Raw genomic sequence first — 16,076 nt, forward strand, 5'->3', positions numbered from 1 at the left:
GGGGGGCCAAGTGTTCAGGAGTTAGCCGGACAGTGAGTTTTCCTGTGAGGTTCAGGTGGATGTTGGCTGCAGTCATCTGAGAGTTTCACTGAACTGGCAGATCAGTTCCCAGGAAAGTTCACACATGTGCCTGGAATGTTGGTGCTGCTAACAGGAAGCCTCAGTTTCTCCCCAGTCGGCTGCTTCACTGTTCTCACAACACGGCAGTCTTCTTTTACTTTGCTTCCTTTTACTTCAAGCCTGTGATAGCAGAAAAGAAAAAAATCAGACAGAAGCTACATCCTTCTTATGGCCTAGCCTGTGAAATCACATGACATTACTTGGGATGCGTTCTCTTCATAAGCAGAAACCCAGTAAGTCCCTTCACTGGCCAAGAGAGTAAAAGAAAGGGCCCGCTGTTTTTTTCCAAAGACAGAATTTTTATTTCATCGGCCTCACTTAAAAGTGAGTTCTCTTAATTTATTGATAATTAATAATCAATTATATTCATGGACATACATATACATACTGCCAGTTCATGAAATACATAAATAATTTCAAGTTTCAGCCATTCTCTTTTTTCAAATTAAGCTCCAACTTTTGAGTGGCAGCATATCAAAAAAATTAGCACCCATACGATATAACAACACTACCTTTTAGGATTTTACTAAAGATTGAATCAGTTAACTCAAGTAAATACTTAAAATAGTGCCTGGAACATAGTCATTACCAGTAGATGCCTGATTGTTATTAATACTACTGATTGATTGTTATTAATTACCACTGTGGCTGTTTTTATTTTCCCTCCTCACCCTGCTAGGCACCCTACTCCTCACTCTTCCTTCTCCCCCAGAGACACCTGAGACCTGGAAATTGACCCCTTCTTGACTTACTGACTTCTAACACCTCCTTTGGGTGGCAGGGGCCCCTTCTGATTACCCCTGACCCTTTTCGTGTCTGAACAGAACAGCTCAGCCCCATTAGGACTCCAGTGGCAGTGGTTACAGCTGGCTGTCCAGTGTGTAGTTTCTGTCTTCACGTTTGCTATGTGGTTGGCCCTTGATCTCCTTTCTTCATCTCCTCAGTCAAAAAGACTCACAACAATGAGCTTGAGGAAATTCCCAGGCAAATGAGGTTGTTCTGTGGGACACACACAGGAGTCTTTGTCCCACTGGCGCTCCTGTTAGGACAGGGTATGAGACTTGAGATCTTGGCAGAAACCACCACCAAGAGGCAAGAAGAGGTGGCAAGAAGAGCAATTGCTACCTGTTAGCCCACAAAGTAGAAGGCAGAGCCATCTGGCACCACTGTGTATGGGTTTCACTCTGCAAAGGACACCAGAGGCCTGAGGGCCGGGCACAGGGTCCTAAATCCCTGTAGACACCGCATGCCCTGCCCATAGCTTTGGCTCTACCAGCCCCAAGGAAGGAGTGCATGGTCGCCGCTGGTCTGCTCAGAGTGGATACTTTTTCTAATTGCTAGAGAGCATTGCCTGTGCTAGCTGTGGCTCAGTCATCAGATCTTATTTAAAGTAAACATTGTGTGATCCCTGCCCTGGGCCCCTTGTGTGTGAATAATTCACAAACAGGCAGCTGATCACTCGCATCACTAAGGCTCAGCTTTTTCATTTTCATTTCTACCTGGACTTCTCTCTTCGGCTGTTAGGTATGATATGGGCACTACAGAGGCTGAGGCACACAAGACACACACCCTTTCCAAGAAGTGTTGCGCTTGCCTGAGTCTCCTTGCTTCTGCTATTGCTCTTCCCTTGGCCTGAAATGCCACTAAGTCGCTTTCTCATTGCTGGGACAAAACACCGCACACCCACAACTTAAAGGATGAGAGATTTATTTTGGCTCACGTCTTTACAGGATTCAGTATGTGCCTGTCTGGTTCTAAGGTAGAAGGGCATGGCGGAAGGTCTGAAAGGGGAAAGCTGCTCGCATCCTGACAGCCAGGAACCAGAGAGCAAAGAAAGGAGCCAGGGAGGGAGACAGACCCTTCCAGGTCACATGTCCACGATCTATTTGCCTTCTAAACACGTGGCAGGGGGGAACACCTTAGATTCAGAGCATAACAATCCCTCAGAACCTTGCCTACAACAAGTCTCAGGGGCATGAAGAACCTTCTTCAGAGTGTAAGGCCCCCTTCCAGGCACTGTGGGCTGCTCAGAGTTTCTACTCAGCTGTGAACCCTCAGGGCAATAGGGCCTGGAGGCCTTGGGTCCCACCTCGGTGAGAAGGTGGAGGAGGGGAGCACATAGGTTTAAAATCTTTACTTATGGACAAACAACCTTTGTATTCCACTCTGTAATTGGTCCTAATTTTGCAAGGGTGGGGGGAGAGGCGGGGAGGGAGAAACATAGATCTCTCACAGAAACATTTGGAAAGGAAGCAGTGAGCTAGGAAGCATTTCTTAGAAACTTTATATAAAACATTTCCAGAAGAAAATCATACACAGAAAACGACTCTCCTAGATACTCCTTGCCCCAGTTTGGTTAAAATATCAAATAAAGAGGAACAGAAGCCATCCCACGATGCTGCACTTCCCTTCAGATCAAAAATCAGGCGGTCCGTATTTACACTTGGTGAATCCTTGTCTCTAAGAGTGAAAGAGGTAAAGATGTGTGGTAATAATAACTAATGACCAAAGTAGGATGTGTCATCAGTGTATATACAATGTTGAGCTCATAGCTGGACTCACAGTGTCCAAGTGCTACTCAATGACTATTGGGCTAAGTGCTCTGTGTGTGAGAACTTCACTTAATCCCTTGAACACTATAAGGTAGTACTGTTTTCATCTGTTTTTCATATTGGGAAGACAGAGATATTAAGAACCCCAAGATAACAAAGTGAATCGGACAGCCAGGATTTTGATCCCAGCTAAACCTGTGCTCTTAACTGCCATGACTGTGTGTACTCAGGTGCCCAAAGGAGACAGTTCTGGTCAATATCTATTGGATTCCTCACAGACTACTAGCTCTAGGCAATCTACAGTTTCAACATTAGACTCATGAGTGTAATCGTGATAACCAATAGATAGTACACAAAACCATGATGGAGCAGGAAATGAGCATGGTGGCTCCCAATCTGACTCCCAGTTTTGAAAGGCTATACAGGATCACTGCAGCTGTTTAAAAAGAAATCAACAAATGTCCTCCGATTTGTATATATCATTTTCCAAGATGACTACTTAGGTGTCATACGTCTTATTACGTTATTTGGATCCAGCCACTTAAAATGTGAGACTGTCCTGTAATTCATTTGGCCTAGGGGCATCAAAAAAGTGATGTGAATGCAGGAAGTGTAGGAGTCTCTGCACACATTATGTTGCCACTGGTAGAACGGTGGGAGGTAAGGACAGAGAAGGCCTCTGGTCCAGTCACTCTACCCCAGCTGTTTCTGTTGCTGTCACCTCAGCTTGTGATAGTAGAAGGACTTCCTCTCTGTCCCTCTCGCTTCCTCCTGCCTCTTGCTTTCTTTTCCTCCTTCCTCCCTGCTCCCTCTCTCTCCTCCTACAGCTCTACTTTTCAAAAACAAAAACAAAACGAAAAAATGAAGAAAAAATTTCTTCCCCTCAGTCTGACAGTTGCCAAAAATCCTGTTTGTCTTTACTTTAGTCTTTCACCCCTTGTTAGGAGACCAACAGTTTCCTGGTTGTTAGGAAGCCAACTCTGAGCCTAGTCAAGGTTTAAACGGAGCATCTCTCCACTAGAGTACAATCTGCCCCTTAGCTTAGCAGTCACATTGTCAGTTCAGACCACGTGACACAGTGCTAAGCATGCACACTAATGCATCACACACACACGCGCGCACACACACACCGCCAGCACCCCAGATGGGCTCACCCAACCCCTCAGAAATACTCAGAGGCAATGGGGAGACAGAAAGAGCAAGGGAGAGTACTGCGCAGGGGAGAGAGGTGAGGGCGTGGGCCACGGGAGGGTATCGGGAGGGGTCATGCTCACGGGGTCTCTCCCTACCACACTTCCTAGAACAGAACCAGACAGCAGTGCTGTGGCAGAAGCAAGTGGGGCAGGAGCAGGTGACGAGGCTTGTGTTACTCACCAGGGGCCACCTTGACAGCCTGGGCCTGTCTCTTTCTGGGCTGTCTAATCTATCAAAAATTTGGGAGGGCCATCCCTTGCACAAGTCACTTTATACCGTTGTTCATAATGCAAAATTGACATGCATTTTAACTATAGTAGCCGATGCTTGGTGACATTTAATGAATAATTGCTGCGTGCTGAGTGGTGTACTAAACACTTTGTGATCTTATAAGCAGTGACGTAGAATTATTATTTCTGTTTTATAGACAAAAGTCTTGGAGCACGGAGAGATTAATCCACCCAAAGTTTCACGTTTCTAAGTAACTATGCCCCCTCCCTCCAATAAATGCGGGCCATTAGGAGTTACTCTGGGATTCACCCCCAACCTGTGGCTCTTTCTTCGTGAAGTCTGAATGACAAAGGCCAGAACAATTTTAAATCTTAAATCAATTTTGACTAAATTAATGGATAAAGGGGCCTCACACACCTGGAGTCCCCGGAGGACAGAGAAGGCTGTGGAGTCTCCGCGGGGGTCGTTCGGGAGGTTGTGTGGGGCACTGTGCCCCATGGGAGCTCTCAGACCGTCCAATTGCCGGAGGCTTCCGCCGCCTCCCAGCCCAGTCAAGGTGTTTGCCCCCCGCGTTGCCCGGCACTGGCTCAGTCCCCCGCGCTCCAGACGCAACTCCCTACGCCCAGCGCGGGCGCTCCTCTGGCGGGAGGAGGGCCAGAGGGGAGATGTCGCAACCACCTCCCTCCTCTTTCCCCGCCTCGGCCCTCCGTCACCTCCCGATGAGCGCGCTCGCAGACCGGTGCTGGCGGCCCTGCGCCCGGCATGTCCCCCGAGTGCGCGCAGACGGGGAGCACCAGCTCCCTGCGCGGCCATGAGCAGGACAACCGCACGCGCTTTCCCTTCTTCTCCGACATCAAGAGCGACCACCGGCTGCTGCTGAGCACCGTGGAGACCACCGCGCTGGCGCTCATCTTTGCGGTGTCGCTGCTGTGCAATGTGTGCTCCCTGGTGCTGGTGGTGCGCCGACGGCGTCGCGGCGCCACTTCTAGCCTGGTGCTCAACCTCTTCTGCTCGGACCTGCTCTTCACCAGTGCCATCCCCCTGGTGCTAGTCGTGCGCTGGACAGAAGCCTGGATGCTGGGCCGCGTCGCCTGTCACCTGCTCTTCTACATGATGACCCTGAGCGGCAGCGTCACCATCCTCACTCTGGCCGCGGTCAGCCTGGAGCGCATGGTGTGCATCGTGCGCCTGCAGCGCGGCGTGCGCGGTCCGGGGCCGCGGGCTCAGGCGGCGCTGCTGATTTTCATCTGGGGCTACTCGGCTGTCACCGCGCTGCCCCTATGCGTCTTCTTCCACGTCGTCCCGCTGCGGTTCCCCTGCGCCGACCAGGTGAGCGCCCGCTGTGTGCGTGCCGGGCACATTCTGATGGAAGCAGCGAGGGGATGATAACGCTTCACAGCAGCAAGAAGCCTTTTGCTGCAATTAACCTTTGTGTCGGACTCTGTGCCCAGGAGCTGTGAGGTTTCATTTCTTAAATCTCAATGCCAACGCAGTGGTGTAGGTACCTAAACTTTCTCCTAAGTGCTGTAAGTAGAGTCCCCCAAATTCTTGCAGAATGCAGTGACGATTATGCGCTTGATGATGGGGAGTTTAGGAGCCAGACAGATCTTCTGCGGGGGTGCGAGATGGCTACTGGCATCGTATTGAATTCTGCCTTCTTGCCCGTGTTACTCTGCTGTAATTATGACATCTGCTTTACAGATGAGGCAGTGAGGCACACAGAATAGTAACTGGTCCAGAGAAGCTCATCCTTAGATCCAGGAGTGGTTGGATTGGGGAAGGGTTGGATGGCTCTTCGAAAGCCTGAAGGCCTGGAGAAGGGCTAAGAGAGACTCAGGAGTCCCAAATCCAGTGCTTCCTTTAACAGACTAGGGACTTCCTCTCCTTTCCGGGATCCTCAGTTTTTCTAACTGCAAGACTGCAAGGGAAGATTACACTAGATTGTGGGATATTACCCAGGGAGCCTCGGACAAGGGATTTTTTTTGGTATCCCAGACCCCTGAACTGTTATGTAGTTCCAGAGGCTGAGCTGAAGCCTTTGTTCTGGGCAGTGGGCCCACAGCCGTGGCCGGGACTACATACGGGTCCAAGTTCTAAGAAACATTTGTTCCACAGTGCATCACTGGTTCCGGTCACTTGAAGTTCCACTGTCCAGTCCGGGATTCCTGGTGAAGGTCTGTTCACGTTGCCTCCGCCCCGTAGCTGCAGAGTTTGTTACCTCCTGGAGATCTACCCGACAGGCGCTGTGGAGGACAGGGGCTAGCAGACTTCACTGTCTACCCAGTGTGTTTCCTTTCATTCGTGCACCTTGCCCCTAGCAGAGAGGGACGGATAAGGTCTGTGAGCAGGATAGCAATAGCGTGCTGCAAGTTCTGGCTCCTGGCTCAGCCTTCATCAGAGCCTCGATTCTCATCTCTGTCCCTTTTCCCGCCTGGGTTATTGTTTTTTTCTGGTCTGGGTCAGGAACTCTCATCCCAGGCCCTAGGAAGCGGGGTGGGTGGGTCACCCAGAGCAGGCCAGATGAAACAAAAACTGCAGTCCCAAGGAGAGGCTGATGACCAAGGAGCTCTGCAGAGATGTCACCTGGGAAGGCTCGAGGTAGAGACCACACAGTCAGACGAGGGACGCTCTGAATGTGTGGACCTCCAGAACTGCACACAGATTAGGGCTTCACTGAGGATTTCCCTGGACCCATCACACACAGGCCTTCTATTTGGGGATAGGATGGATGGAGGCTGCATCCTTTACAAGCAGTTTCCTTTTTTAACCAAACATAAATCAAACCCAAAAGTCTGTTTCTAATTGTTTATTTCTTGTGTGGAGTACATTTTGGAGGTGCTTGTTTGGTTGTGGCTTTGAATGACTAAGGAGAAACTGTATCAGGCCTGTGGCAGTTGATCAAAAAATGTGCCAACCTATGGCCCTGCCACCTCAGAGGGGCCAGGAGAGCCAGAATTAGCTGAGCTAGAGGGCAGTGGTGACCTTCAGGGACCTAATACTCACCCAGCAGACTGTCCTTAATCCAGATACACCTGAATGTCTAAGTGGGCCCTATTCAAGAGGCTTGTAGATGTTTCTAGAATAAGTAGAAGTCCAGGCCTTACCTCACACCATTAGGATGGACTAAGATTCTGCCATCAGTGTTTGCTTTTAGTCATTCTCTCGCTGTTACTATATTGCTACATTTTTCACAGAACTTGACAGATTTCTCATTCTTGTCTTAAAGAAAAAATGAGGGAGAAGAATTAAACAATTAATATAATTAATAATTAAACAATTAAATATCCATGTATTTTGTACCCTTTCTTTTAGTTTTGGATGTACTCCTCTTTAACTAGCAAATAACAAAACCCCAGACTAACTGTGCATTAATATGGACCCTGGTGATTGAGCAAGAAAGCCTTTGCATAAAGTGGAACCTTCCGTGTCTTCACTGCCCTGTATTCTGCCCCTAGTAGTTGGTGTGCTGCTGGGGGGCACTCAGATCCCTTTTGTTTCAATGAAGAAACACCTCCTATGGTGAGGGATTTGGGCAAAGCCACTGGGAGCAAATGGCTGGAACTAGGCTACAGAAGGTTGGGACCAGGTTAGTTACCTGCAAGAGCCCTGTTGATTGAAATCAGTAAAGGTGGGATGGGGGGATCTTGTAATGAAAAAAAAATGGGACCCTCGCTCCTGCTCTTCCTCTTCTTTGACTTCTCTCCAACCTGTCTGCCATCCCACTTTCTCTCTCTCTCTCTCTCTCTGTCTCTCTCTGTCTCTCTCTTTCAACTTGTTAGTCTCTGTTTGAGTTACAGTGTACAGTGTTCCCTTTTCCAAAGTCATGCTTTCTATAGTTTGACTTATCACCAGTTTTGGTTACTGGTGGACAACAAAAGTCTTTTTTTTTTTTTGGCACCAGGGGTCGAACTCGGGTCCTCGTGCTTGCAAGGCAGGCCACCGAACTGCTGAGCTAAATCCCCAGCCCAACAAAAGTCTGATAATATTAAATGGAAAATTCCAGAAATAAAAAAATTCCTGTTTTAGTTTTATTATAGTATATTGTTATAATTGTTCTGTTTTATTATTAATACATCATCATTCACGTACCCTGCTTGGTTAAGAGATCAAAATGTACAGTGAATATTTTAAAATCATTTGTTACAATAATGACGCACACTGCCATTAATCCCTCTTTACATTTATATCTTGCCATTGTTCCTCCTTAAGTGTCTTCAAAAAATACCTTGAATGTTGCTGATGAGTGCCACCTAAGGGAAAAGCAGATTTGGAAAACCATTAGTGTGTCCTCAACCAGCTTATTCACTGGTTCAGGCACCATGTGAGTTCTGGCTCTTCCCGAGAGTCAAAATGTCTGTGAAAGGCAAATGTTTTGAATGGATTTAGGACCTCGAGGCAGCTACATCAACACAATTCAGGATATCACAAAGGAGGACTCCAGAGCTGCTTCAGAAAGTGGCAAGAACGATGGAATGAGTGTGTTCAGGGTGAGTGGGAGCATTTTGAGGGGCATTCATGGCAGTGTGGCTTTTGCTGTAACATTTTAAAAATTTAAACATTCATCATAATGTTCAATCATAGGATTCAGTGCTATCTGTGGTTTCAAAGATCTACCAAGGGACTTGACAATGCCTGAAAATAAGGGTGAGGGAGATTATTGTATTTTCTCTATTCCTGCTAAGCCAGCAAACAGAGAAGCTCCTTAGTCCTCAAGGGTTGTCTGAGTGTGTAGGAAACATCCTTCTTTTTAGGCTCGGCAGCTGAATAAATACGTTGAAACAAATGAAAGTGGGTGTGGACCAGGTAGTAAAAAAGGATAGAGAAGGATCTGGCTAGGCCTGAGCTGAGTCTCACATTTAAAATCAACAAAAGCCTGTTTTCTCAGCCCTCATAGATCCTGCCTGTTCTTTCGCAGTTGGACATTACAGGTGGAGGTTTTGGATGGGGGATATTTTTCTTTCTGAATCATATGTTGAGGGCCCAACTAACCCCAAACATAGGGGTACCTTCCCCTCAAGGAGTACTGGCAAAGAAAACAGGGCTCCTTAGAGCGTTCTGCTCATCTGAGTCAGCCCTGAAACAGGAACGTAACAACCCTTGTCCACTTGGGCTGAATAAGCCTACCCTTCCACGGTGCCCAAACTCTGAACTTCTCTGTGAAGGGAGGATGCCATGGTAGCTATGCTAGATGTTTGACCTTTCGGTATTATGGACTGGAATCCAGTGTTCCGAGCCTGTCTCTGACCAATGAAGAATTGTGTGATAGAGGACAAGCTGTCCCACCTCTCTACACCTCACTTTCCTTCTCTGCAAAATGGGCCCGAGAACAGTACCAACTGTGTAGCATCGCCATGGGGATTCACGTTCAAGAAACCTGGCACACAGGTAAGTGCTTGAGAGTTGCTAGCTATTGTTAGTTTTCCTTATCTTATAAACAGTTTAAACATTTTTCAAACAATGCAATTCTTCTGATTGCTATAAAACGATAGGCTCCCATTTTAAGAGGATGGGCACATCTTAGCCACACGGACATCTTGGCCAAGTCAGCTCAGCTGTTCCAACCAGATGCCTGCCTGTATGTGCTGGGGGCCCTGGCTAGGTGGTGACCCACACTGGTGGGTGTGAAAGATCATCCACCATGGCCAGTGTGTACTGCCCATTAATGCTACATACGTTTACTGAACACCCATCCCTCTCAGTCCTGCCATAAGCCACACAAACATACCTCCTAAGCACGCAGATGGTCCCAGACCCTGGCCTAATTTTATAGTCCACAGTAATTCCGCAAGTAGGTGTTCTTATGTTTGTTTTCTGAAAGAGGAAATGCTCAAAGTCACAGCAGGCAAAGGATAGTTCCAGAATGTGCCCCAACTCTGGCTCCTCTGGTCTCCATGAATTCACACTTCCTCAGCTCCACCTTTTCTTGACTTCATATGAGGCCCCTGTCGTGATTGTGTCTTTACTGAGTGTGAATTTTCTGAGGACACAAGCAGTTTGCTTGCCTTTGTTAATAAATGTTAGAGAATGCTTTTAAAATATAACAAAGTCCATCTCTTGAGTTGATATTTTCTCTTTTCTGTCCAAAAGTCAATAGTAGAATAGATCTCTAGGGAGGATTCCTCATTCCTTAAAATGACCTTTCAGTCTTCTGTTTTGTTTGAAGGGGTAGGGCAAGGAAGATGGTTTACCAGAGTTCACTGGTGCACTGCAGGAAGAATCATTAAAGAAGCTTCTAGGAAAATAACAGGAACCAGGCAGCATGTGCAAATGGTTCTGCCAGTGTGGGATGGGTCAGCACTTGGGCAGTGCCTGTTAATGGATTTCCTGATTCTCAGGAAATTCCTTCATTGGGTGGTTTTGTACTGAGCACCTAATGTGTGCCAGGCATAATTCTAGGCATTGTGCTGTTGCCTTGAATAAGACAGGATTCTCTTCTGCCCTTGGTAGAGTGCTGAGAAAAGGCAGGCTCCTTATTGAAGACTGGTGATTACACATGCTCAGAGAGCTGTGGAAGGGACTCTTCTAGGTGTTGGGAATCCAGAAAGGCTACTAGAACATAATGTGCCTTCACTAGGCATAGAGATAAGAGGAAGGAAGCAAGACAAGGCCATGGAGGAATGGAAGGGCATTACAGGCTGGGGAGCAAGGCCATGCCGAAGCAAGGGAGCAACGACTGACACTCTGAGCCCTGCAGGGGGACACGGGTTGGGCTTGTGAAGTGCGAAGAGTGTATGCCGAAGCAAGGGAGCAACGACTGACACTCTGAGCCCTGCAGGGGGACACGGGTTGGGCTTGGGCTTGAGGAGGCTCCCCTTTGGAAAGTGTGAGCTCACCCGAGAGGAAGTGGCCAGCTGGAAGGGATCAGGGGAGAGTGACAGGGGTGAGTGGGTTGAAGAGCCATTCAAGGGACCGCAGGTTTCTTCTGGTGGGGAGGGGCAGAGGGCCAGTGCACAGGTTTCTAGCAGCTGTGTGCCCTGATTTGGTGAGTATGAACCAGGAGAGTGGGATAGTCAGAGCTTACCATGCCTCCTCCAGAGATGTCCTCAAGACAGTGAGTAAGTCTGTGATTCAAGAGAGCACTAGGAAGGAAACAGCGGATGGGAGAATCTGAAAAAGGAGGCCTCAGAAACGATGAGCTGCCGAGGGAGAGGCAGAGATCGGGAAGAGCGGATGAAAGTCACACTTAGCCCTTCACTGGGCCTTTCCTCCGCCTTCATCCCTTCATTCCTAACCCCAGAACTCTGCCTTCCACCCCATGGCTGAAGTTGGGCTTCCCTCTGGATGTAGTTTTCCTAGGCGACTGCCCTGTGGCCTCTGAAGCTCTCGGGGTCCATCTGGCTTCTCGTTCCCTGACAGAGTCTCCTAGTGCTTCTCTCCCACCCTCTCCAGCGGTATCCTGGCTTTCTGGAAAGCTGGCCAGGGCCTTGCTCATCCACCCTGGCCTCACAGTGGTGGAGCCACTGTGCCGGAGTCAACAACGACGAAGCCAACGAATTAAAAAACACTTGCTGACACTGCCAGTTCGTATCTCAGTAACCAGGCAGGCCTAGCAGTTTTGTTTTTCAAATTTACTTTTTAAAAATCAGGAAATGTTTCCAATGTCAGAGCAAGTACGGAGAGTATAATACCACTCTGGCCCCTACCTTTTGGATTTGACATCCTGCCCAGCTTCTTGACAAACCAGAACCTGCAAGAGGATACCTAGAATGAGAATGACTTGACAGACGGACTTTTCTCCCACGGAAATACAAGTCCAGTACGAACTCACCTCTCTAACTATGGTCACAGGGCCTGCTTTTTTTTTCTAATGAGTGCAGATACTGCATTTAATCACCAGTAGCATATAATGCCCTTTACCGAGCATATCAAGCCATCACGTGGGCCACCCAGGCCAACTCACTGCCTCTTAGCTCCTGTTAGGGGGCTGTACAGAGTTCCTGTCTTATTTCCTTATCACACTGCCTGTCTGCAGCAGGAGCCACAAGTAAAAAGGGGAAAACATCTTCTTGAATGGAATTTGGGAAACTTCCTGGGACAGATGCCAGGTCTATATTGAAAACATCTAGTTAGGTATGTTCAGCTGTCATGGTGATCTCAGTTATGTATTCCATCATTTTCCCAAAAGCAAACTTCTGTCACTCTCTTCTTCTTTATAAAAAACATAGGAACGTCATTGAAAATTTAGAAAATTCAGATAAGGTGAAAGAATAGAGCCCCTCTTACAAGCAGACATCTTTAGCTTTCTCTAGTGAAACCTAGTCCTTCTCTATATGTATGCCTTTTCCTTCACACATGCGCGTACTTTTGACATGCTGGGGTCCTTTGGGGATGGACTTTGCAGTGGGAACATGTGTGCCATGTTAAACTCTGTGGTTATGGAAGTTGAGGCAAAGGGAAGCTTTTATAGGCAAAATGAGAATTGCCTAAGTTATTCTGAAATAATAATCCTCGGCTACAAGAAGTTGTAACAAATGTGGCGTCAGTCAAGGTTAGACAGTCGTTGGGCCAACGTCCTCTCAAAAGTACTTTTGTGTAATATTGTGGTGGCCTTTGTGCAAAGTTGTGGTTCTGGCAGAATCTTTGTGAAAATTCTTGTTATCGAGCATATAGAGGATATGTAGAAGATGCCCTCCTTCATAATCTCTCAGTTTTATTTATTTACATATTTTTGTTGGGGTTGACATAAGCAACTCCATTTTGATTCTATCAGCCTTCATACAGACATAGCTTAGAGACCTGCTTTTTTTTGGCCTCTAGTGCAGGGATCATATCTTGCTCTACTCTTAACACTACACATTTTTCTCTAAAGTCTTATTTAGCTTGACAGATACTCCAGGAAGGGTTTTAGAAAGATCTGAGGTCCTTAAGGAGTTTCAAGAAATAGTTTTGAGGTCATTGTTTTTTGTTCTTCCTGCACATGTTTTTTCCATCACTAGTATAGGTTTTAGAGACTAAGCCCCATTTCAGACTGGAAACCCTCTCTTCTGGTGGGTGCTTCAGCCACTCTGCTCTCATCTGTTGTCCCCAGTGTGCTGATATCTGTGGTGGGCAGAGGTCCAGCCCACCATGGAGGCTGACAGCAAGCAGTGAACTTGCTGCCAGTATTCAAAAGATCCTTTCCAAACACCAAAATGTAGAAAAATGTAATAAGCTTTCTCTGGTCGGGTGTGGGTGGCGAGGGCAGAGGAACAAATTTTAGAACATTTAGTTATACTTCTATAATCCCGGGGCTCTCAGAGGCTGAGACAGAGGATCAGAAGTTCAAGCTCAGCCCGGACAACTTAGCAACTTAGTGAGAACCTGACTTAAAATAAGAAAATAGAAGGTATGGGGAAGCAGCTCAGTGCAAAGACCCTAAGTCCAATCACCAAATGCAGATATTCCTTGTTTAAGAATCTACCTGTTGACCCACTGTTTGGGCTTACAACCAAGGTGTGCTGTTTGGACTTATGATCCCCCTGCTCAGACTTACAACCTGTCTTTTTTGTTGTTGTTGTTACAGTTCTGTACATCTTGTTTACAGATCTTCAGTGTCTTTATTTTTGTGCAGTACATCTTGCTGCTTGTACTGTATAGTACAATACTGAAATCTGTGCTGTTTGGACTTATGATCCCCCTGCTCAGACTTACAACCTGTCTTTTTTGTTGTTGTTGTTGTTACAGTTCTGTACATCTTGTTTACAGATCTTCAGTGTCTTTATTTCTGTGCAGTACATCTTGCTGCTTGTACTGTATAGTACAATACTGAAATTGTATGTTCTGTTATACATTACACTACTGCGTTAAGAGCTATGCAAATAAAAACAAAGTCATCAAGTTGGAGTTTCTTTTGACCATTACTTTGTTCTGAATGCTGTCATGTACTCAATGTATACAGTTCCTCATTTAGCGACTAATTGATATAACAACCTAGTTGCAGGAACCTAACTTGGCTGTTAAACAAGGAGTGTCTCTACTTAAATAAGTAAATAAGCAAGCAATCCTAGTCTGTTTGCAAGCTATTTAGCAAACAAGAAATGAAAGCAACATTCTCATCTCCGTTTTTACGATACACGTGTGATCCAAATATTCTTCTCTACTTGTCTTGCTTTGAGAAGAGTTTTCTTGGTAGGTCCCTGATGTCCTTTGTAACTACAAAGGGGAAATATTGGGGAAAATATTGTGATTAAAAAACCACACTTTTACTATGTCGGACTGTTATTCTAGGAATTTAAGCCTTAGTTTCCTCGTCTGTGAAATGGGAAAAATAATAATGCACATTTCAATAAAGTTATTTTAAGCATTAAATGATATAATATATGCAAAGTGATCCCCAGTGCATAGTAAATGTTTCACGCATATTAGATACTGTTATTTCCTGTTAGTACTATTTATGAAGATGAATGACTAGTTGATTGCATTTTAAAGTTGAACAACTAATTATGATAGATGTCGGTAAATGTTAAAATTTCTTTGTTTCTGCCAGGTATATATAATATTGGTCAACTGAATGAATGAACGAAGGCACTATGGCATTGGTTTAGCTGCATCGCCCACCAAAAATCAATAATGTTTTCTTTTTCTTTTTTCTTTGTGGTACTAGAGATTGGAGTTAGGCAGAACTGTACTATATCCCACCCTTTTTAATTTTTATTTTGAAACAAGGTCTTGCTAAGTTTCCTAAACTGGCCTCAAATTTATGATTCTCCTATCTCAACCTCCCCAGTAGCTAGGATTACAGGTGTGCACCACTGTACCCAGCAATAATGTTTACTAGCATATGCTCTTAAAAACCTGTCCTACATATCTAGAAATGTTCAGGACAACTTGTTTTCCAAATAGCTTTGTTCCTATAGTCAAGAGCACACAGGAAGTTTGGTGTGTGAGGAAAAACATTTACACAGAGAGAAATACATATGTTTGTTTTTGTTGACGTATTTATTTGTTGGAAGAAATTGTTGCAATGGTTCCTGGTAACTGTCCCAGGAAGGACCCAACCTGGTATTGCAGTTCCTGTGTGAAACATTTAAATCAACACAAGTTAATGCCGCTACAAGGCTAAAAACCTTCATGGTCTTCTGCCATATTTCAGTGGTTTTCATCTGGAGCAGAGGGCTGTGGCTGATTTTTGCTTTGGGGTTCTTCTGGGTTCCTCTGGGCAGGAGATACATGGGTCAAAGGCCCCAGGTCAGGCACCAGACCATCATGGAGCGAGGGATTGCCAGGTTCTTTGACACAGCATGACACACTCATTTTGTTTTGTGTTTGCTGTCATTCATTTTCTTTCTTTTTTTGAAATGGAGTTTTACTACATTGCTGAAGCTGGCCCAAAACTGCTGGGCTCAGGTGATCTTCCTGCCTCAGCCTCCCGGGTAGCTAGGAATACAGGTGCTTGTCAGTATGACTGGCTGTGACATACTTTAGACAGTGGAATGCCTTCTCTTCCCAAATAGACACTGAGTGCCTTAACACAGACCCTGTTGCATACAAAGTACTGTATGACTGCACTAAAACTTTGATCCTGTTGCTGTGTGCTTGTGTGCAGCAACTACTTCCTATCTGTACAACATTTCTTGGGTCAGTTTTCTCTTTTTTTAAAAAAAAATTACTTTCATCGGTACTTTTTTGATATAGATAATGATCACATTCATCTCATCGTAGGGAATTTGTACCTGTACATAATGTATCTCGATCCTTCTTTTCTTCTGCTTTACCCTCCCTCCCTCAACCTTTCTTACCCTCCCCATTTATAAAAGCTTCATTTCCATTTTTTCCTTCCATTCTCTTTTTTTTCCTTTTCCTTTCCTTCTCTTCTCCCTCCCCGCTTCCGTATTCCCCCTCCCATTTGAACATTTTCCTCCATTTCGGTCTTTATTTATGCTTTTGGTTTCTCACACAAGAGAAACTACACTATATTCAAACACGTGTGTCCAGTTTATCTCATTTAATCTCTCCCTGGGGAATGGGAAGGCTTACCCCTGGGAACAGCCTCCAGCTGTT

General features: G+C 46.0%; 1 protein-coding gene and 1 long non-coding RNA gene across 3 annotated transcripts in view; one reads left to right on the plus strand and one right to left on the minus strand.

The window, feature by feature from the left end:
- LOC104867661 lies at nt 1-10,050 on the minus strand. Of its 2 annotated transcripts, none has more exons than XR_004518278.1 (3): nt 9,823-10,050; nt 7,202-7,316; nt 1-240 (listed from the first exon to the last, which is right to left on the minus strand). It is a non-coding gene; the product is annotated as an uncharacterized LOC104867661 (long non-coding RNA). The 2 variants fall into 2 exon arrangements; XR_781830.2 differs by lacking the exon at nt 1-240 and adding an exon at nt 6,338-6,411.
- Ffar4 (free fatty acid receptor 4) overlaps nt 3,487-16,076 on the plus strand; it is a 25,207-nt gene continuing 12,617 nt past the window's right edge. The window contains exon 1 of the mRNA XM_010632077.2: nt 3,487-5,426. Within this exon, the coding sequence (XP_010630379.1) occupies nt 4,860-5,426 (567 nt within the window). The 5' untranslated portion in view covers nt 3,487-4,859. The remainder of the gene's footprint in view (nt 5,427-16,076) is intronic.

The sequence above is a fragment of the Fukomys damarensis genome, unplaced genomic scaffold (assembly GCF_012274545.1).
Source record: "Fukomys damarensis isolate Sample0158 unplaced genomic scaffold, DMR_v1.0_HiC HiC_scaffold_20, whole genome shotgun sequence".
Lineage (NCBI taxonomy): Eukaryota > Metazoa > Chordata > Mammalia > Rodentia > Bathyergidae > Fukomys > Fukomys damarensis.